General features: G+C 35.6%; 1 protein-coding gene across 1 annotated transcript in view; it reads right to left on the minus strand.

Annotated features, from left to right (window-relative positions):
* Positions 1-21,689, minus strand: part of LOC117326778 (vacuolar protein sorting-associated protein 13A-like) — a 49,997-nt gene that overhangs the window by 14,218 nt on the left and 14,090 nt on the right. The window contains exons 2-20 of the mRNA XM_033883496.1: positions 18,726-18,917; positions 17,771-17,838; positions 16,779-17,036; positions 15,039-15,096; positions 14,768-14,889; positions 14,114-14,295; positions 12,706-12,850; positions 11,814-11,958; positions 10,915-11,009; positions 9,554-9,690; positions 7,469-7,560; positions 6,458-6,567; positions 5,715-5,858; positions 5,194-5,261; positions 4,419-4,588; positions 3,463-3,577; positions 2,624-2,771; positions 1,467-1,641; positions 577-643 (exon numbers count right to left, since the gene is read on the minus strand). Of these exons, the coding sequence (XP_033739387.1) occupies positions 577-643; positions 1,467-1,641; positions 2,624-2,771; positions 3,463-3,577; positions 4,419-4,588; positions 5,194-5,261; positions 5,715-5,858; positions 6,458-6,567; positions 7,469-7,560; positions 9,554-9,690; positions 10,915-11,009; positions 11,814-11,958; positions 12,706-12,850; positions 14,114-14,295; positions 14,768-14,889; positions 15,039-15,096; positions 16,779-17,036; positions 17,771-17,838; positions 18,726-18,917 (2,491 nt within the window). The remainder of the gene's footprint in view (positions 1-576; positions 644-1,466; positions 1,642-2,623; positions 2,772-3,462; positions 3,578-4,418; positions 4,589-5,193; positions 5,262-5,714; positions 5,859-6,457; positions 6,568-7,468; positions 7,561-9,553; positions 9,691-10,914; positions 11,010-11,813; positions 11,959-12,705; positions 12,851-14,113; positions 14,296-14,767; positions 14,890-15,038; positions 15,097-16,778; positions 17,037-17,770; positions 17,839-18,725; positions 18,918-21,689) is intronic.

Below are 21,689 nucleotides of genomic sequence, written 5' to 3' on the forward strand. Positions count from 1 at the left end.
TTTCAAAACAAAAACCAAATAGTCACCATTACACATCTTCCCACCATGCATTCATCAACTAATCATTAAAAAGTGCTTTTAACTGAAATGTTTTAATCCCCTCATTTTGTAGGGTAAAGGACATTCCAGCCATTATGGTCAATTTAAGCTCTATTTTACTTAAGATTTCAAACTGAATATGACAAAACTAAAACTGGTGGACCATTAATATTACAACTGAGAACTGGAATATTGGTATTAGTATTGAATACTTAGTTGTGTGTAATTCTCAATACAAATAAATATCAAATAGCTTTTACCTCACATGAAATGTTTGTAAGATTATTTTTTTCGGACACATAACTTAATTGCACCTAAAAAATCAATTAATGAATGAATAATGATATCATAAGTTCTTATTAATAATTTGAGAATGTTATTTTCCTATATTTTTTCAATATTCTATAATCCTTATAGATAAATGATTTTTTTAAAAATCATTTCAATCAGAAAGTAAAAAATAAAAACTGAACTCACAATACCATATCTTTAAAATAACAACCAAATATTTCTAGAGGATGGTAATTGAATACATACCTGGACCATTTGTCCATCTCATCTTCAGAGTCATCCGAGGCGGAATAATAAGTATCTGTGTCAGCTTCTAGAAAATGAACAACAGTATTATATAGTAAATCATGCAGATTCCATACAGAAAGGTTTTTAGGAAGGAGTTTCCCACAAAACCAAAGAATCTTGTTTGTTTTGTGATTGTGATTTCTTGTACCTTTTTGCACAGAAGGTGACAAAATTTAATTTAAATATATTCATAAAATGTAAAATTAAAAAAAAATTAAATTGTTAAAAAAAAGCCCATAAAATTTTTTTCATTAAAAAAAATTATAGGATTATTAAATTTCAAAAAATCCCAACCATTTTAAATTTTATTGGCCTTTACATGTGTACTTAAAAACATTTCAAAGATCATTTTCTTGTTTTAAAGTTTTAAACGAGGGTTTTTCTAGTATTTAAAGCATAGAAAAAAATAAAAATTTAACAGGGCAGCATTCTCCTATGCTGGAGATAAAAGTGAGGACGAATCTTGTAACTCTTTTATAAAAACATATCCCTTACAATAATAGTCATGTACTTACTCAAATGAGAAACCAGAACTTTTAACTTCCTTAAATTACACCTGACAATTAGATACAAGATGACCTAGGCAAGGTGGATGTCACAACGAGCAAGGAGGAAATGAAGGAGAGAGGAACGATATGGAGAGAAAGAAATTTAAAATGAACAAAAATGCAAAAACTAGAAAATCTGTTGTGGGATCTCATGATGTGATTTAGTGCTAAAGGGGTCAGAAGATGACCTTTGACCCTTTGTCCGTGAATATGTGTGTGTGCAGGTCTTTGTATATATTCAAACCTTGATGTTTGTTTCTGTAATTCGTATTTATTTGATGTGAAGGTCTATATTGATACCTATGCTTCTCCTGTTTCCAGGCTTGGCACTGTCTAATGTACTGTGAGAGATGTTGGTGACGGCCGGCTCCTCTAGGATCGGCTCTGCCAGGTCTATAGTGAGACGGCTCAGAATGCTTCTTCTCATCCTCTTCAACTGTTTGGTATCCATCTCCATTTGAATATGTCTCCAGTCCTAGCGTCATACACAAAATATTCTTATATCTTATGATAAAATTGTTTTAAGTTATTTCTTATCATTTTCTTCAGATGGAAAGTACGGTTTATGTAAGGATTGTGTTACCCAACCAAAGAATATTGGTATGTGATGTTTGGATGACTAGTACGGTATATACATTGTCACCTTTATCGGTCTGATGAAGGTGACAGTTTACATACCATACTATATATAGTCATCAAAATGTCACCTTTAAAAACTCATTATTTGTTTAACAAAAAGCCTTACATAAAAATATTTTCTTCAGGTTCAAAAATATAATTGTATATGATAATATTTCATACATCCCAACCATTTTTGGATTTTTGCATCTTGCACGCTTCACACCTAAGTGTACTTATACACTTCACCGATCATTTTTCTTGTTATAAGTTTAGACGATGGGATTTTCTAGTCAAATCAGCACAGCATATATGAAAAAATAAAATTTATACAGGGCAGCATTCTCCTTATGCTGGAGATAAAACCAGTGAGGAACAGAATCTTGTACTTCTTTTTATACAATTTACTATATATCCTTACAATAAATATACAGTGTACTACTCATTGAGAAACAGAATCTTGTACTTCTCTTAAATTTACTTTATGTCCTCACATTAGATATACAGTGTACTGTTTACTGAGAAACAGAATCTTATACTTCTTTTTATAATATTTACTGTCCATCCTTTTATCAAATACTAGTAAACAGTGCTTTTTTTTACTGAGAAACAGAATCTTGTACTTCTCTTTATATAATTTACTGTATGTCGATCCTTACAATAAATACATAGTGTACTATTTGGTGAGAAACAGAATCTTGTACTTCTCTTTATATATTTTACTCTACACCCTTAGTGTACTATTTACTGAGAAACAGAATATTGTAGTATTTCCTGCTACTCCTAAATATATTTCACCACATTTGCTAATCTTTACAGAGTAAGCTCCCTTGAATTACCGGTTGAGGTGGAGGAACATCCATTGCATCTATTGTACTGGTGGAAGTTGTCGGCACAGGAAAATTTCTTATGAAGTTGTTCAAGGTCACAATCTGTACATCAGTCACATTCAAGGTTAAAGACTGTAACATGGCGTCAAACTTTTGTCTGTAAGTAGATGTTGTACGTAAATCACTTACAGTTGAGTGTAGACTAAAGGTTATATATATATACATGTACTTGGTTACAGGTACACGTGATACATGTGGACCCAGGTAGAATCAGAGCCTGATAGGACTCCAGGTAAACTAGTTTACCTGGAGTCCAAACGGAGTGCACTCCAAGTCCAAACGGAGTGCACTTGGAGTGCACTTTGTGTAACCTTTAGTCTACACTCAACTGTAGTTGTTGTAGGAGCCATGTAAGTGAAGGTAACATCAAACAGCTTGGTAAATATGGTAGTTTAGGTGTATGATCACATCCATATATTTTGTTTCTCCATTTTCTTTTTTTTAGAAAATCTAGTTTTTTTTTGTTGTCTTTTTTTTATAAAATTTCATATTTGATAGCCATTTCCAGCTACATTGTCAGAGCAGATATTAAACAAGATCACAGTGACATAATTGATATTGAAAGTAACAAATGTGACACAAATTGTGACACTCTGACATCATTTGTGACATTGTAAGTGATATCACAAGCAACATCATTATTGACATTATCATCGTTAGTAATATCCTAGTAAGAGATAGACAAAAATCTTTGGTGACATAAGAAGTGATATTTGTAACATTTTGTAAGTGACAACATTTGTGACAATTTTTTAGTGTGACATCAGGTTACAGAGTTTGTGACTTACTGAGGCTGCTGGTTATTGTTGAGGACACTTTTGTAGAATGCAATGTCGAGTCCCGTACTTGGTAAAATGTGGAACTCGGAGTTAGGATTTTTCTGGGCCATATCCCACTCTTCCTCTGAACAATGAAAAAACATCACAATGAAGTAATGTTTCTAATTTTAAAAAGATTTCCTCTTATCTCATACTGCTGTTACAAAGTACTACAGTTTTACTAAATAAATATTTGATCCAAATTCAGTGTCTTGAAAGCCTTGTCTAAAATCTTGGGGAATAGAAATTACTTGCAATTGGCAATTAGAAAAGAGTTTGAAAATCTTCATTCCATGAAATAATTTTATATAAACTACAATTTATGCTTGCTTTCAATTTAAAAGTCATGGTTAACTATGATAATTTTATGCGATCAACTTAAATAATTTTTATGATTTATCCTCAGCTGAGCTTGACAAGGATGAGAGAGATTGCTTATCTATAGACAATTCTTTCAAAAAAAGGGGAGGGGCACTTCTTGGAGTAGGGACATTAATAATGGCAGTAATTTCATGATGGAAATAAACATTTTTAGCAATAATTCTAGTTTGCTTCATAAGCTTCTGGTAGACTATATCTATTTAAGTGAATACTGAGGTGCAATTCTATGCAGGGCAATACTTTTCTTTCAGATCAAGTTTATGTCTCTAAAAGTAAATTAAGCAACCATAAAAATTAATGAGGAAGTGTGTTTAAACTGGCCTATATGTAAATTATAAAGTTATTTTAAGTATCAGTAGTCATGCAGGTGAAGTAATTTTACTAGACATCAAAAAAATCTAAGTGTCTATGAAAATCCTATGCATCAATTTTGAACATTTTGAAAAGTATTAGAATTTGATGATTTCATTAAATGTTTTAAATTGCATCAACAGGATGAGATTTATGTCTTATGGCAATGTGTACCCATTATTTGGTGTACCTACCAGAGTCTGCCAGGAGCACTTTGACATCCGAGATTTTGAAGAGGAACTTGTCATACAGATGGGCTTGTAGCTCAGAAATAGTTGCATTGTGGAGTGGCACGTTGTCCTTTTGGAGAAGATCACTCTCAACGGTGAAGTTACCAAGGTCACAAATTAGTAGGTTACCTCCCCTGTTGAAAATTATATTCTTTTTTAACATTTGGTTTGTTTTTGTTTAACGTCCTATTAACAGCCAGGGTCATTTAAGGACGTGCCAGGTTTTGAAGGTGGAGGAAAACCGGAGTACCCGGAGAAAAACCACCGGCCTACGGTCAGTACCTGGCAACTGCCCCACGTAGGTTTCGAACTCGCAACCCAGAGGTGGAGGGATAGTGATAAAGTGTCGGGACACCTTTTAACAGTTGTTGTTATAAAATGATATATATATATATATATAAGAACATAGACTTATAGACTTACTGACAAACACTATTTAATTACAAAAAAATGTGATGCTTTTAATTCATTTTTTTTTCAACAATTAAATAATGATTAAGGAAATACAGACTATTGGATATTTGCATTCATGACCTCTGTGTGGAAGAAAATTCGTGCCCATTTAACTTGTGACAAAATCATCCAAAAAAGGACCTTCAAATTATCAAGTTAAATATTTACCAAGAATGTCAATATGTTACAACTTTGTAAAGCCATCTGATACCACATTTGATTCTGAAATCTGCAGTTGAACCATGTGTCAATCAATATATGTCGAACCGTAAATCATTCAACTTACTGATGGAGTGTCCCCTTCTGAGGAATGACAATATAGGGTGACTTCATATGTACAGAAATATGGAATGTCTGAAAGTATACAAAAAGTAAAGTCAGCCACAAATTAAGTACATGTCGACAGATATCATTATATATCATTAGAATATCAGGATTTCTACGTGATATGGGTTCAATTAACATGAAATTATTAAAATTAATTAACCTGGCATTAATATGTTACTGTAATAAAATTTCTTTAAAATTCATTAACTGTCATAAAATTTATTCAAATGTTAAATGATGAACATGAATATTATCTTACTGATTAAAATGACAGGATTTCATACAAGATAAAATAAAAACCAATTCTAATGAATAAAACAATTTTTGTTTTGAATTCTATGAAAATCTAAATCAAATATAAAATATTTTAGTTTCAGCAAGAATTTTTTTTATCAAACATCAATTTTTAATTTTATTTTTATACAAGCTAATTATAGTGCCCTAATTTTTTCCTTAACATTCTGATCTATGAATACTCACAGATTGCTGTTCAATGGCGTAGAGAAGAGTAGTTCGACTGTACTCAACCATGTCCATGAGTTTCTCTCGTGCAATGGCATTGATATCAACTTGTGGAGAGTCTATGGGTACTTGGAGGAACATCAAGATCTGCGACACTGCATGCTGGAGTTAAAATAAAACCTTAAGGTAACATGTCACAGAGCTTTATTCTACCTTTAAGAAAGAAGAATTCCAATTTCAATTTAGCCTTTTATCTAACTTGAAGTTGTCTCAGAGCTCGGCCAGTGATGTAGCTACCAAGTATGTTTATATGCCAACCATCAACGATAACAGTTTTGTCAGAAAAAAAAATAAATGAAGAAAAAACTGGAGAGAAAAAGAGAGAGAGATAATGGTCGATAATTACACTATTGTCGGTCATTGGACTTCTATATCTTATCAATTAGGTTACAACTTCACACAAGATATACAACACCATGCCACATTTAGAATATTCTGTACATTTCTGTATTGTATATAGTGTTACACAATAATATACTGTTTTTATCCTCAAATAACCCCCACCCCCCCCCCTTTAGACCCCCCCCCCCCCCTTAGACTTAGACATGTAAAAGTTAATAGCATCAAAGTATGCAGACAGCTTATTTGTGAACCATTTTCACCTTACAAGTATATTTAGATTTATAATTATGATTCACGAAAAAAATTAAGAAGGGGGCTTGTTTGTAGGTAAATACATAAAAAAAATTTCAGATATCTACCTGGTCATAGAAAATTTCAACAGGCCGGACGTTCAGTTTGAGTGACTGGTCAGCATGGATGGACAATGGCCGGAGCTCATAGTCCAAGGTAAACATCTGACTGTCTGTAGCTGTATATCGTGGGGAAAAACACATGACTGATTTCAACGTACAAAGTAACATGTAATTAACATCTATTCATTAAAATTAGTCACATTAAATTGTTGGAAATTAGCGAGACAGCGAAACATAAGACAATGCTTTATTCGAATTTTTGCTTTTCTTTTCTTGTCTATACACTTTTTCATTTGTTATGTACAATTGAACCAAATTTCATTTTAATTCATTGAATTTAAAACTTACCTGTTTTTACCTTGAAATAAAGAATTCTCTATACTATTTGTTAGTTCTTCAGTATAACTTTAGATCTTTATCTACTTGTAATGTAACACTGTGTCTTCTATATATACCCACAGTAGATACATGTACTATATTCAAATATGGATAATATGGTTATGATTTTCTTTTCAAAATCCAAACATGTTCCAATTTCAAGTTTTCATATGGCAATATGATCAATCTTAGTCTATATAAAATCTTTCACTTTACTTAAAACCCACCAGTACCTTGTAAGCCCTGTGACAATTCAATACCTGATACACAACAAGCCAATTGACTGAAATATATTGAATGATATCCATAAAATGCATATTAAAATCCCCTGGTGAACCAGTAAAACTTTTATTTTTTGTACTACTGTAATAAACTTAGCCTTGTTAAAGCTCTCTTTTTTAGCGCGAGAAATAAGCCAGGATGGATTGTGGGTAAAGTGATGTACTGGCAATGCGTTTACATAAGAGAACATAGTCTGCCGAGTTCTTTTTGATATATCCTAATTCGATCCTTGGAGTGAGATCAGGAAATCTCACACGTACCATTTAGATGTAAATGTAGATACCTTTCTAGGGTAAGAGAAAAATATATTGAATATCTTACTTTGAACTCTGTCACATGATCTGTATTTATACTTACAATATATATTACTGTTGGAAGTCAGAAGTGAGACCAGTTTGTAATCTACAGAGGCGCCCTCTATTGTGAAGCTTTCTGTGTGGCTCAGAACCCTAAAATAGCAAACAATAGAGTATTGAGTCTAAAGTCTAATTAATGACTGAATATTTGCAAGGATTCAGGATACTTCACAATTTTCATCCTTTGAAAACTTTTTTGCTATCAGACCTAGATCAGCATATGTTTTCTGTATACAACAATTCAACATCAAAATTTAAATCTCTTTCTGACCCATTTCCTTTATCTGGCTCCGTTCCCTATTGGCCCTATTTCCTTAACCCCGCCCTGTTTCCCTTGACCTCATTTCCTTTACCAGGCCCTTTCCCTCCTGACCCCATTTATTTTACTTGACCTCCTTTCCTCCGGTTACCATTTTATTTACCTGACCCAATTCTCTCCTGACCCCATTTCCTTTACCCGGCCCGTTTCCCCTGACCCCACTTCCTTTCTCTGGCCCCGTTCCCTCCTGACCCCATTTCCTTTTCCTGGCCCCGTCCCCATTTCCTTTACCCAGCCCCGTTCCCCCCGTGACCCCATTTCCTTTACCCGACCCCGTTCCCTCCTGACCCCATTTCCTTTCTCTGGCCCCGTTTCCCCCCTGACCCCATTTCCTTTACCCGGCCCCGTTCCCTCCTGACCACATTTCCTTTACCCGGCCCCGTTCCCTCCTGACCCCATTTTCTTTCTCTGGCCCCTTCCCCCCGTGTCCCCATTTCCTTTCTTTGGCCCCGTCCCCCCCGACCCCATTTCCTTTACCCGGCCCCGTCCCCATTTCCTTTACCCAGCCCCGTTTCCCCCTGACCCCATTTCCTTTACCTGGCCCCGTTCCCCCGACCCCATTTCCTTTACCTGGCCCCGTCCCCCCGACCCCATTTCCTTTACCTGGCCCCGTCCCCCCAACCCCATTTCCTTTTCCTGGCCCCGTCCCCCCGACCCCATTTCCTTTACCTGGCCCCGTCCCCCAACCCCATTTCCTTTACCTGGCCCCGTTTCCCCCCGACCCCATTTCCTTTACCTGGCCCCGTCCCCTGACCCCATTTCCTTTACCTGGCCTCGTCCCCCCGGACCCCATTTCCTTTACCTGGCCCCGTTCCTTCCTGACCCCATTTCCTTTACCTGGCCCCGTCCCCCGACCCCATTTCCTTCACCTGGCCCCATTTCCTTTACCTGGCCCCGTCCCCCCGACCCCATTTCCTTTACCTGGCCCCGTCCCCCCCGACCCCATTTCCTTTTCCTGGCCCCGTCCCCCCGTCCCATTTCCTTTACCTGGCCCCGTCCCCCTGACCCCATTTCCTTTACCTGGCCCCGTTTCCCCCCGACCCCATTTCCTTTACCTGGCCCCGTCCCCTGACCCCATTATCTTTACCTGGCCTCGTCCCCCCCGACCCCATTTCCTTTACCTGGCCCCGTTCCTTCCTGACCCCATTTCCTTTACCTGGCCCCGTCCCCCGACCCCATTTCCTTCACCTGGCCCCATTTCCTTTACCTGGCCCCGTCCCCCGACCCCATTTCCTTTACCTGGCCCCGTCCCCCCGACCCCATTTCCTTTACCTGGCCCCGTCCCCCCGACCCCATTTCCTTTACCTGGCCCCGTCCCCCCGACCCCATTTCCTTTACCTGGCCCCGTCCCCCCGACCCCATTTCCTTTACCTGGCCCCGTCCCCCCGACCCCATTTCCTTTACCTGGCCCCGTCCCCCCGACCCCATTTCCTTTACCTGGCCCCGTCCCCCCGACCCCATTTCCTTTACCTGGTCCGGTCCCCCCGACCCCATTTCCTTTACCTGGCCCCGTCCCCCTGACCCCATTTCCTTTACCTGGCCCCGTCCCCCACCGACCCCATTTCCTTTACCTGGCCCCGTCCCCCACCGACCCCATTTCCTTTCTCTGACCCCGTTTCCCCCCTGACCCCATTTCCTTTACCTGGCCCCGTCCCCCCCGACCCCATTTCCTTTACCTGGCCCCGTTTCCCCCCCCCCCCCCCCCCCCCCCCCCCCCCCATTTCCTTTACCTGGCCCCGTTTCCCCCCCCGACCCCATTTCCTTTACCTGGCCCCGTTCCCTCCTGGTCTGTTTTCATACGATGTTAACATGTCACTCAGTGTCATCTTAAGGATTGGTTTACTGTAGTTCTCCAAAGTGAGGCTCACATTCTTCAAACGCAACTGCATCTTGTAGGCAATGTACTGTTAACAACAAAAATCAATTGCAAACCCATCCATAAACAACAACAAACAATACATGACAGCATACCATTAAGAAAAGCATATTAAACAACAGCGCTGGAATTAACTAAATTCTACAAATCAAATTTTCTGCAACCAGTTCATACAAGAAACAAGTGCAATCAACTATTGTGAAGCTCACTAGCAGGTAGCAATATCTCACTATAATGCACACACTATGCACCCATATTTTATGTACATTGTATGTGTAAGTATGCTGTTTTGAAATATTACACCACATAATATCACTCATAGATCTCTTATGGACATATAAACCAAATTAGAAGAGGGTTGACTTACAAGCTTTCCAAAAACTAACCCCAAAATCTTTAAAGTGGGTTTTGGTGCTAAAAAAATTAAGTCCACAAAATGGTAAAATGCGCAAAAATTAACTATTTTTGTCGGCATGATTTTGCCATAACATCACTCCTAGACCTCTAATGAATGAATAAACCAAATTAGAAGGGTGTGAGGTGTTTATTTTTGGCCTTACTATATATCTTTCCAAAAACGCCGGAGGTACAGCATTAGCTCACGGTTACTCGTAACCGGTGAGCTAAAAATCATAAGAAATTTAACACTTCAAACAATTATTTGAAACAGGAGTCAAAATAATTCACAAAGTAGTGTTTTAGTGAATATGTAATCAAACAAGTGGGTGTCTGTGCAATAGTCCAGAATATTTGACCCTCGATACTGGTAATTGACCAATATTCTATTGCACTCGGCCAATAGAAGATTGGTCGATTACCAGTATCGAGGGTCAAATATTCCGGACTAATGCACAGACACCAATGATATATTTGTATGATATATGTATACTCTGTGTGAGATAATTATTCCATCCTGAGCTGAACCACCATATCACTCTGTGAAATATTTCTCACGAAAATGAGATGACGTCATGATTACACACATGTGTTGCCATTAATTGTAGTGTCGGTGGGCAAGATGATTTACCTTAATTGATATCAATTGCATGTGTGGAGGGTGCTTTAGGAACTTACAAATGAGGTAGCCACCAGCTACTACAAAAAAAATGTGCCTCAAATCTAAAGCAACACAAGCATCCATGATATTATTAAACCATTAAGGTGTGACAGAGACTGAAACATTACCGATTCGTCCGACATGGTTGACTTTATTGGTGTTATTACCTGAGGTAAATGTCCATATGTAACTAACCTCTTTAGGCATGGTATCTTCTTGGGAATTTTCATCATATCCAACACCTCGATAAAGCTCGTGTCTCTCCTCCTCTGACAGACTATGCAGCCAATCTGTTTCAGCAAAATCATTTTTTACAGCGGTATGATATACAGTATGAATCATTTTTACAGCAGTATGATATACGGTATAAATCATTTTTACAGTGGTATGATATACAGTATAAATCATTTTTTACAGCTGTATGATATACAGTATAAATAATTTTTTACAGCTGTATGATATACAGTATAAATCATTTTTTACAGCTGTATGATATACAGTATAAATCATTTTTTACAGCTGTATGATATACAGAATAAATCATTTTACAGCTGTATGATATACAGTATAAATATTTTTTTACAGCGGTATGATATACAGTATAAATCATTTTTTACAGCAGTATGATATACAGTATCAATCATTTTTACAGCTGTATGATATACAGTATAAATATTTTTTTACAGCTGTATGATATACAGCATAAATAATTTTTGTCTACTTTATATCTAACTCTCAATTGAAAGCTACCGTGACTTTTGTGCTATCCTTTAGTAATTAAAATCCATGTTGATTAAGTATTAACTTAACATAATATACATCTAAGTCCTAAAGACTATGCCCTAAATTTAATATTCTGCCATAAGACCTGAACAATTACAATGAAATTTTACCACATAAATCATCTATTTCTACAATATAATATTGATTCATTTAAATCCTCTTATTTAATGTGTTATCATCATTAAATTACCATAGCAGTTGATAGAATGTTAAGAAATACTAAACCGAACCAAACCAACCAAATAAAACCTAGATCTACCACTGAAACTTCACCATAATGATATTCAACTTTGTATGACCTTTAACCTTACCCTCCTCCGTATCAACCTCTATTTCCACATCTGGTTCCACGGTGGCTCCCCCTAGAATCCAGCTAAACCAGCCCTGGTTAGCTTTCTCCAGCTCTCTTCGCTCCTTTATCTTCTTACGAGCACGTTCTGGGGCTTCAGCAACAAACTTGGGGGGAAAAACAATACAATTCATAACATATGGTAGCATGATTATGGCATTTTTACAAAATCCCTATTTCAAGAACAATCCTTCTCTGTTGTACATATTTTGTAGTTCAACTTAAGATTGAAAATAACAATATCATTTATACATTTTTGGGTTATGTGAGCAAGACAGCTGTAGTCCTCCTTCACAATTATTATTGTATGAAATTATCAAAGGGTCATAACCCTATAAAGTGTTGGGCACGACATCTTATTAAAGGGACATAACTCTGTGTCAATCAAGGGACATAACTGTCAAATACAGTGAACAAGATCTTATTTAAGTATGCAGTACTGGTTTGAAATCTTGAGAGGTACACAGATACAATTATATAAAATATGTTTTTGGATATGAATTATATATCCCTTTGACAGAAATGGAACCAAATACAATTTTTTGCCACCGCCCAAAATGACAATTTTTTTAAAAGAAAAAGAGGATTAATTTATTTTTCCAAAATGACACCACTACATTGATGTTTCACACCAAAAAGTTCTTTGCAAATTATCAGTTACTAATAAGGAAATCAAGACAATTCCTGAAAAAAAAACTCCTGCACCAAAATTAATTGTACCATCATAAAATTGGAAATTATAGGTAATGTAGTATTATATCAAATACATGTCTACCATGGACAAAATGTACTTCATACGTCCACTCCGGAGTATGGGTGAAGGACAGCCATTGTATGACATGAATGACACTGACCTGGAGTTTGGCCTGCTCCCTGGCTGCTATGATGTTACATAGATCCATGTCAGCCTCCAGTTTCTTGAGATCCTCCTGTAGCGTCTTGTTGTCTGGGTACTCCAAATGTGTTTTGTACATCTTTCCATATCGAACAACACTTTTCCTGTGAAAAGTAATTAAATAACAAATTATTTTCTTTTTTTAAAAATTGTACAAATGATTATTCATATATATTAACTAATACCTTACACAATACTGGGAGAGCAGATCATAGCCAAAGATTCACTACCAATACCCATTGGTAAGGGCAGACAACTAATTTATTCTCTATTCCTGTCCATTGGTAAGGGCAGACAACTCATCTTTGCTATATTCCTGTCCATTGGTAAGGGGCAGACAACTTACCTATGCCAAATTCTTATCCATTTGTATGGGCAGACAACTTACCTATGCAAAATTATTGTCCACTGGTAAGGGACAGACAACTTACCTATGCAAAATTCTTGTCCATTGGTAAGGGGCAGACAACTCATCTATGCTATATTCCTGTACATTGGTAAAGGCAGGTAACTCTCCTATGCTTTCCTACCAATATCCATTGGTAAAGCCTTACACTACTCCTATGCTTTATTAACTATGTCCATTGTAAAGGAGCAGAAAACTCATCTATGTTCTCCATAACATACCCTATGGTAAAGCAGATAACTTTAGACTCAATCACTCTAAAATGTCAATTGGCAGGGGCAGGTAACTCTCCAATCCTATTCATTGGTCAAATCATACAGATCCCCTATGCTCTATTACCTCTACTGGTAAGGGACAGACAACTCACTAAGGCTCTATTACCTCTATTATTAAGGGGCAGACAACTCACCTATGCTCTATTACACATGCCCATTGGTAAGGGGTAGACAACTCACCTATGCTCTATTACCCGTGTCCATTGGTAAGGGGCAGACAACTCACCTATGCTCTATTACCCTTGTCCATTGGTAAGGGGCAGACAACTCACCTATGCTCTATTACACAAGCCCATTGGTAAGGGGCAGACAACTCACCAATGCTCTTTTTCCTGTGTCTATTGGTAAGGGGCAGACAACTCACCTATGCTCTATTACACATGCCCATTGGTAAGGGGCAGACAACTCACCTATGCTATATTACCTCTGTCCATTGGTAAGGGGCAGACAACTTACCTATGTTTTATTACCCGTGTCCATTGGTAAGGGGCAGACAACTCACCTATGCTCTATTACCCTTGTCCATTGGTAAGGGGCAGACAACTCACCTATGCTCTATTACCCTTGTCCATTGGTAAGGGGCAAACAACTCACCTATGCTCTATTACCCGTTTCCATTGGTAAGGGGCAGACAACTCACCTATGCTCTATTACCCTTGTCCATTGGTAAGGGGCAAACAACTCACCTATGTTTTATTACTCGTGTCCATTGGTGAGGGCGAATGACTTCCTCTACTATTGCCGTGTATGCGTAGTGCCACCAAGCCTTACGATTAAAGCGCACTGGTGTGTTTGGATGGTATTTACGGTAACGTCTGTTGATCTGTACACGTCGACTGGCATCAATCCACTTTAGAAGATTGAGGTACTGGAGAGGAATGGAAAAACTTAAAATAATTTGGTTTTTGGTTTATTTTTGTTTAACGTCCTGTTAACAGCCAGGGTCATTTAAGGATGTGCCAGGTTTGAAGGTGGAGAAAAGCCGAGGTACCCGGAGAAAAACCAATGGCCTACAGTCAGTACCTGGCAACTGCCCCACGAAGGTTTCGAACTCCCCACCCAGAGGTGGAGGGCTAGTGATAAAGTGTCGGGACACCTTAACCACTCGGCCATGGCGGCCCCCATTCAACATAGGTTGTGAACATGTAATGTATTATAATTAAACTTCCTATACAATTTAGTAAAATTTAAACTTAAAGGTAAAAAATTAAATAATTTTTAAATGTTTCTCAGAATTAACATTGGATGTGGGAACTCATAAAGCATGACCTCTAAATCAAAACTGTAGACCTTTAGAGAATTTCACCTTTGACCTTGTAGAGTAATAAACTCAGGCTTACCTGATGTCTGGAGAAGCAGCACATGATATCAGGGAGAGAAAACTCCACGTAGATTCGGGGCATCATAAAGTTATCCTCATTATTCATGATGACCTTGGCCTTGACTGTCACAGGACGCAGGACTGCAGGTAAAAGTCAAAGGTTAGAATTGTATATTTTTATAAATAAATTACTTAACTTGGATGTCTCTTGTGCAGTTTAAGTTTACTTATTATTGAAAAACATTAACTGGCTTTTTACAATTTTTCAAAATTGAATAAATGGAACTTACTATGATTGAAGGACTCTTCTCGTATCCGGTTGGTTGATATAGACTGCTTCAGCAAATTCTGCAAGGGGAGATAACCAAAAAAATCTATAAAATTCTGTCATAATCTCATTTAATATGATTTCTTAATCTCTCTGTTTTAGTTAATATAATTTTCATAATGATGTTCTTATTTTACTATTTTTTTGTTAAATTTAACTATTATTGTAAAATTAAACATTCCTTTGTTAAAATCAAACTACATATTTATTAAACATGATTTATTTAACAATAATTATGAGACATGGTTAGCAATGTATAACAAATATACTATCACATAGGAATAATGTTTCAGAATGTCAACTAAATTTGTATCATTTTTATTTTTAAATAGCATGTTATGACATTTTAATGACCAGACAGCATTTAAATGTACCCTATCACTGTCATCAGACAACAGATAAAAAAAAAACCCTATTCATAATTTTGACTGATATATCTGAGACGCATTTCTTTTTCCATTTAATTATTACTAAACTCCAGTAAGAACAAACATTTATCAAATAAGGTCAAACTTTTCCCTACAAGAGATTAATAGAACATTACATGGGCCTGTACCGTGGACAGGTTACGATATTTTGAAATCTAGGTTACAAGTAACGTACCCTGTCATTGTCATCAGACGAATGATAATTATAAAATAACTAGACAGCATCTTACAAGAGCCTGTACCATGGACAGGGATATATGCAGAGTGTAAGAGATTGGCTGGTCCTCATGAAGCTTGCTGAATGTTTGCCAGACAAACTCTGACATGAGTATGAGAGGGATAAGATTATCCCAGTCCACAGCACAGACCCATGTTTGATTATTTTTCCCACAAATTTGAAAAAAAAAAAAAAAAAAAATCAGATTGTAAGGTGCTGTTAAACCATTCCATTGCCACATCTTCAATGTCCCATAAAGTTTTCACCAAAATTGAAGTCATTTTCAATTTGCTCTACATGAAATTACGAGGTCACACCATTGTGAGTTGCATCGTTCAAGACTAAGCTATCTTTCCCTACTCCGTGCGTGATCATTTTAACCATCCCTAGCAACTAAATGATCATCCTGTCAAGTATGTAAGAAAACTAAATCCATGATGCACACAAATTACATCTTATATAGTACTGTCAATGGATATATTTCAACAGTAATCATATTTCAGTGCGTTACGCTGACCTCATTCCGCTAATTTCTCACTTTTTGAATTACAACTTCTGTATATGGTTTCTTATGAGACATACCGTTGTGGGATGTGCAAAAATTAATTCATCGGCCATTTTGTTAACCTGTTTATGTTTAGTTTCTTAACTCTTTCAGTACCGTTGTAGACTATAGTTGACATAAAAATGTGCTACCTCTTCCCTGTTGTCGACTATAGTCGACACAATTTCAAGCTCCTTCTTCCCCACTGTCGGCGTTTCAGAGTGTTCAATATGACATCTAGATGTAATTTTGTTCAATATTTCTTAAGCATGTACAAAGATAACGCTAACCTTTCTGTTTCTATATGAAAAAAACACCAAAAATGTACATGTAGACTGCCATTTTGCTTCTGGGGGCGAGCCTAATAACTACTTCCGGTACCAAATCCAGAAAGAACACAAAGTACGGAAAGATTTAATACATCTAACTGGATTTCTTATAATTAAGATATTGCTGAAGAACAGCAATATTGTTACCCAGTACATATCTCGTAACCACACAGGCCAATTATACCTTCCATACATGCGACTGTAATCGTTTCTTTTTCCCGACGAGGTCGGCTTCCTGGACATAATGGTTCCAGTAAACCGATAGATCTGTAAGACTACCCAGTTTATGGAGAATGGTGGCAGAACTGTCCGCTTCGGACTCCTCCCATCGGTCATTTGTTGTGTGGACTGTAAAACTCTGCAGCATGGCACCCACAGCAAAGGAGTAGTCTCCATTTGTGATGGAGTCCTCGTACCGAATGTGGACATTTCTAATGGTGATCTGTATAATTTGAACAAAAATATGCAACCATGAAAATGAAATGATGCCACGGGTTGTTGTTTAAGAATTTTAGCGAAAATGATCTAAGAATATACAAAAAAAAAAAAAAAAAAAAAAAAATAAAAAAATGCTGATTCTTTCAACCTTAAAAACTGTAGATTGACATTTATTACATTTTTACCAGTGAAATATCAAAAATTATTCATTCTATACTATAAAAGTGATATTTTTCACTAGTGAATCACTTTTGCTGATTTGACCAATCAAATTAATGATTAGAAAATATCAAAATAATTGACCAATCAGAATGCCCGACATATATGTCAGCACCTGGACAGGGGAAACTACTTTTTTTGTTTGCAAATTATCGCTGTAGTCCTAGTTAGCATACGGGGTAGGGTTTTCGTTGATAAAAAATGTAATAAACAGAATATCTAACAGTGTCTTCAGTAAAACCAAATATATTTCACTCGTGTGGCTAATATTTTGATATTTTTCACTCGTGCTGCGCACTCGTGAAAAATATCAAAATATTAGCCCCACTCGTGAAATATATTTGGTATTACTGAAGACACTGTTAGATATCCTCTATCTATTATAAAACGTTTACATGAATTTCAAAAGTATTTTTCAAAAAATTTGAATGAAAATGACTTAGAAGTGAATTGAATAGATACTTCAGAGTTTGAAATATCAAAATTGTCAATTAAGAAATTATTATGTCAACAGCTTACCTGAATGTTGTTCAGAATATATTTTCCGAGTTTCTCAAAGAACCCCGGATTTTTGGCCGCTTGATCAGCTGTATATCAAAACAAAACAGCAGCATTTCAAAAATCCTTTTCTAATATTAAATTTGGGCTCTATATGCATTCATTACACATAAAATATTTTTTGTGTAATTCATGTTGTAATTCAAGAAATATTTTTGTTCATCTTAAAATTTCATATACATAGTTATTCTGAAGCATTGATAAAAGATTATTTCTGCAGTTCAAAAAATTTGTGAACTGGCTGCTTTGAGAGGTGTAAATCAATGTTGCTGTAATATATAGCGGTTTCTACCACAATACAATGTGTTATATTTATTCCACTCTCAAGGCCAATATATAAATGTGCTGACTGTTGGACATAAATTTTATATTCCACTAGTGAAATATAACCTTACGGTCTTTGGATTGGTTAAGAATTCGAACTTTGAACCGAACTGCAATCAACTGTTATCAACGTCATCAATAATCAAATGATGTTACATAATTATTCACCTAAGGTTCCGGCCGTCACTTTTATACCTTAATTGCATGCATACGCCAATTAGACTTATCCAAATTCCCCTTTGATTCAAGCTGACATCATTGTGATAGAAACAGGTCACACAACTTTTGGATATGGAATATATTTCACATGCGTAAGTTATTTTTTTATAGTTACAAAAGGCACTCACTAAAGCTAAGTGTCTTTTTTAACTTTAAAAAATAACTTACGGGTACTCGAGTGAAATAAATTTCATATCCAAAAACCACTTGTTGTATAACCTCTTTATATAAAACACAAAACTATCATTATTACAATATTATATAATTAAAAGTCCTCCTTAACGTTACGTAAAATTATAAATCCTGGATCAGATTTCATTGTTGACAAAATAAAATGAATTATTAACCTTGAAATTCAATTAAGTTAACTTACCAACGCTTTGTAATGTTGATTGCTCAAAGGCACGTAATTTTGCCTGCTTGATAGCATTTTCCAGATCGTGGTCTTTCTTCTCTTCATAAGGTCGGTCATTGATGGGTCCAAGGAGTACGTAGAGTCCGTCTAGCTCCAGCTGGACATTAGCCGAGAACAGGTTTGACCAGGGAAATGAGAATTTGATGTAGTCTGCAATTGGTAAAGAGAAATAAATTATAGCATATTCTTTAACACATATTTACTGGATTGTTCTGTTTTGTAATATTCTGATGTCACAAATATTACACAATGTGATATATTACATTATAATATGACATCTTGTGTAATATTCTGATGTCACAAATATTACACAATGTGATATATTACATTATAATATGACTTATCATGTTGTGTAATATGCTGATGTCACAAATATTACACAATGTGACATAAATGAAACTATAATATTATATGACATCTTGTGTAATATTCTGATGTCGTAAATATTACACAATGTGATATATGATGCTATAATGACATATCTTGTTGTGTAATATTCTGATGTCAGAAATATTACACAATGTGACATAAATGACACTATAATATGACATCTTGTGTAATATTCTGATGTCACAAATATTACACAATGTGACAAATGACACTATAATATGACATATCTATCATGTTATAAATAAATAAAATTGTCACACAATAATGACTCAGTGCTGAAAACATTTGTTTGGTTTATTGCCCTATGATCAGCCATAGTCATTTTCAGGTAGGGTATCTGTAGTAGTTGGTAACTACCTCACTGAACAATATACGGGAAGCCCTTCACCCTATGAACTCCAGAGCAATTTGGATCAAGAGTCTTGCCCAATTAGGACACAAACATGTCATCACAGACTCGGGTCAATTTCTCAGCTTTGAGAAACACAAACGAAACAAAATGGATGTCATTTAAATAACTCTATCATGCATATAGATGTGTTGGATATAACATTAAAATTTGGATGAAAGTGTCTGCAGATATTACATTATGGCTGAATTAGGTTCAGATATATGACATTATCATGGGTGAAAGTGTTGACTAAACATCTCAAATACTGAATCAATTGTTTTTGCAGGAATTTATATTGGCATATATTTGGATATATGGGGGGAAATATTTACAAAATACTAAATTCAGTATTATATTACTTTAACCCCTATACACTGTCAGCATTGCAGCATCTTCAATTCAATGTAAGATATTTAATTCTTTTAAAAAAAACAGATTTTGATTTCTAATTATTTTATAGAACAATAGATTTGAAAACTGCTGAAACAAAATAGCATCACTCGTATATATTACTTGGCTATGTGTACTTTTCAGAAATTCACCCAGTACAAATTTTCCACAGTTCGTGTTTGGTTGTGTTACCAAATCGGGCACATCTTTGTCATTTAAAAATCAATACAAATCAAATATAAAGTACACACCCTCAATGAACACACTCCATCTCCTTGCTCAGGTAATTCATTTAAAAGACAATTGAAATCTGTGCTGGTGTATTGTTATTTCTGTGTAATACAAACAACTAATTAGCAGTCTACAGGTGCCATTATCAATTATGGACTTCTGTTAAGGTGACATTTTGTGGATGGTTTTATGAACCTGGAGAATTTTAAAATATTAATAATACATGATTATGTATATAAGCATACAAATGTACATTGTATATATTTAGGACCAGCTCCTAAATAAACTAATGTGACATTGACAATGTGCTGTTTTTGCTAATTAAGTGTGAAGATCGATGAAATAATTAACTTAATAAGGCTTTTTTGCTAATTAAGTGTGAAGATCAATGAAATAATTAACTTAATAAGGCTTTTTTGCTAATTAAGTGTGAAGATCGATGAAATAATTAACTTAATAAGGCTTTTTTGCTAATTAAGTGTGAAGATCAATGAAATAATTAACTTAATAAGGCTTTTTTGCTAATTAAGTGTGAAGATCGATGAAATAATTAACTTAATAAGGCTTTTTTGCTAATTAAGTGTGAAGATCGATGAAATAATTAACTTAATAAGGCTTTTTTGCTAATTAAGTGTGAAGATCGATGAAATAATTAACTTAATAAGGCTTTTTTGCTAATTAAGTGTGAAGATCAATGAAATAATTAACTTAATAAGGCTTTTTTGCTAATTAAGTGTGAAGATCGATGAAATAATTAACTTAATTAGGTTAAGAGCCAGAGACCTTAACTCACTTACGGTACAAAAGGAATAACCAGATTGGTCTTATGAATGTTTTTGTTTCTAAAATAGAAACATTTTATTTAATAAAAAGATATAAAATTGTAATTATTATGTATACATGTAAACACTGTTGAATCATCAATTACAACATTCAACTTTTGTTAACTCCAATTCTGATAACTTGAAGACCATACTTAACTTGAATTTCAAAATTCAGTTCCAACAGTAAATATTCTACATGAAATATATATTATAAATGTCCATTTCAGGACACCCGTGAAGCCGCAGACTTCGAGATGACAAAGATGAAGGTTCGACTGAATCTGTTTATTATTTTAAACATACTTGAGGACTCTGTGTATGATAAAACCTATTGAACATTAACAAAGCAATTCTCTGTTCACAGATTGCTAGCTGTTAGCTAATTTCCCAATAGCTTTGTCGTACATTTCTTTTTAACATTCCACAAAGCATGCAGGCTTTTGAACCATGCTACCTTTTAGACATCAGACTCAGTATGGAGGTGCCCTGATGAAGGAGACTGTTTTATTTTATTTTACACATACTGGTTCTTTATTGCTTAAAAGCAATAAACTTTCATAAACTGTTTTAACAAGTGAAGGCCAAAATCACATAAATTTTGACTTAAAGCTAATTTTACTTGATTTTTTTTTTCCCTAGATTTTATCTCCATGTAAAAATCAATATGACCTTGATTAAATTATACTAAAGCTGCAA

This window comes from Pecten maximus, chromosome 5 (assembly GCF_902652985.1).
Source record: "Pecten maximus chromosome 5, xPecMax1.1, whole genome shotgun sequence".
Taxonomy (NCBI): domain Eukaryota; kingdom Metazoa; phylum Mollusca; class Bivalvia; order Pectinida; family Pectinidae; genus Pecten; species Pecten maximus.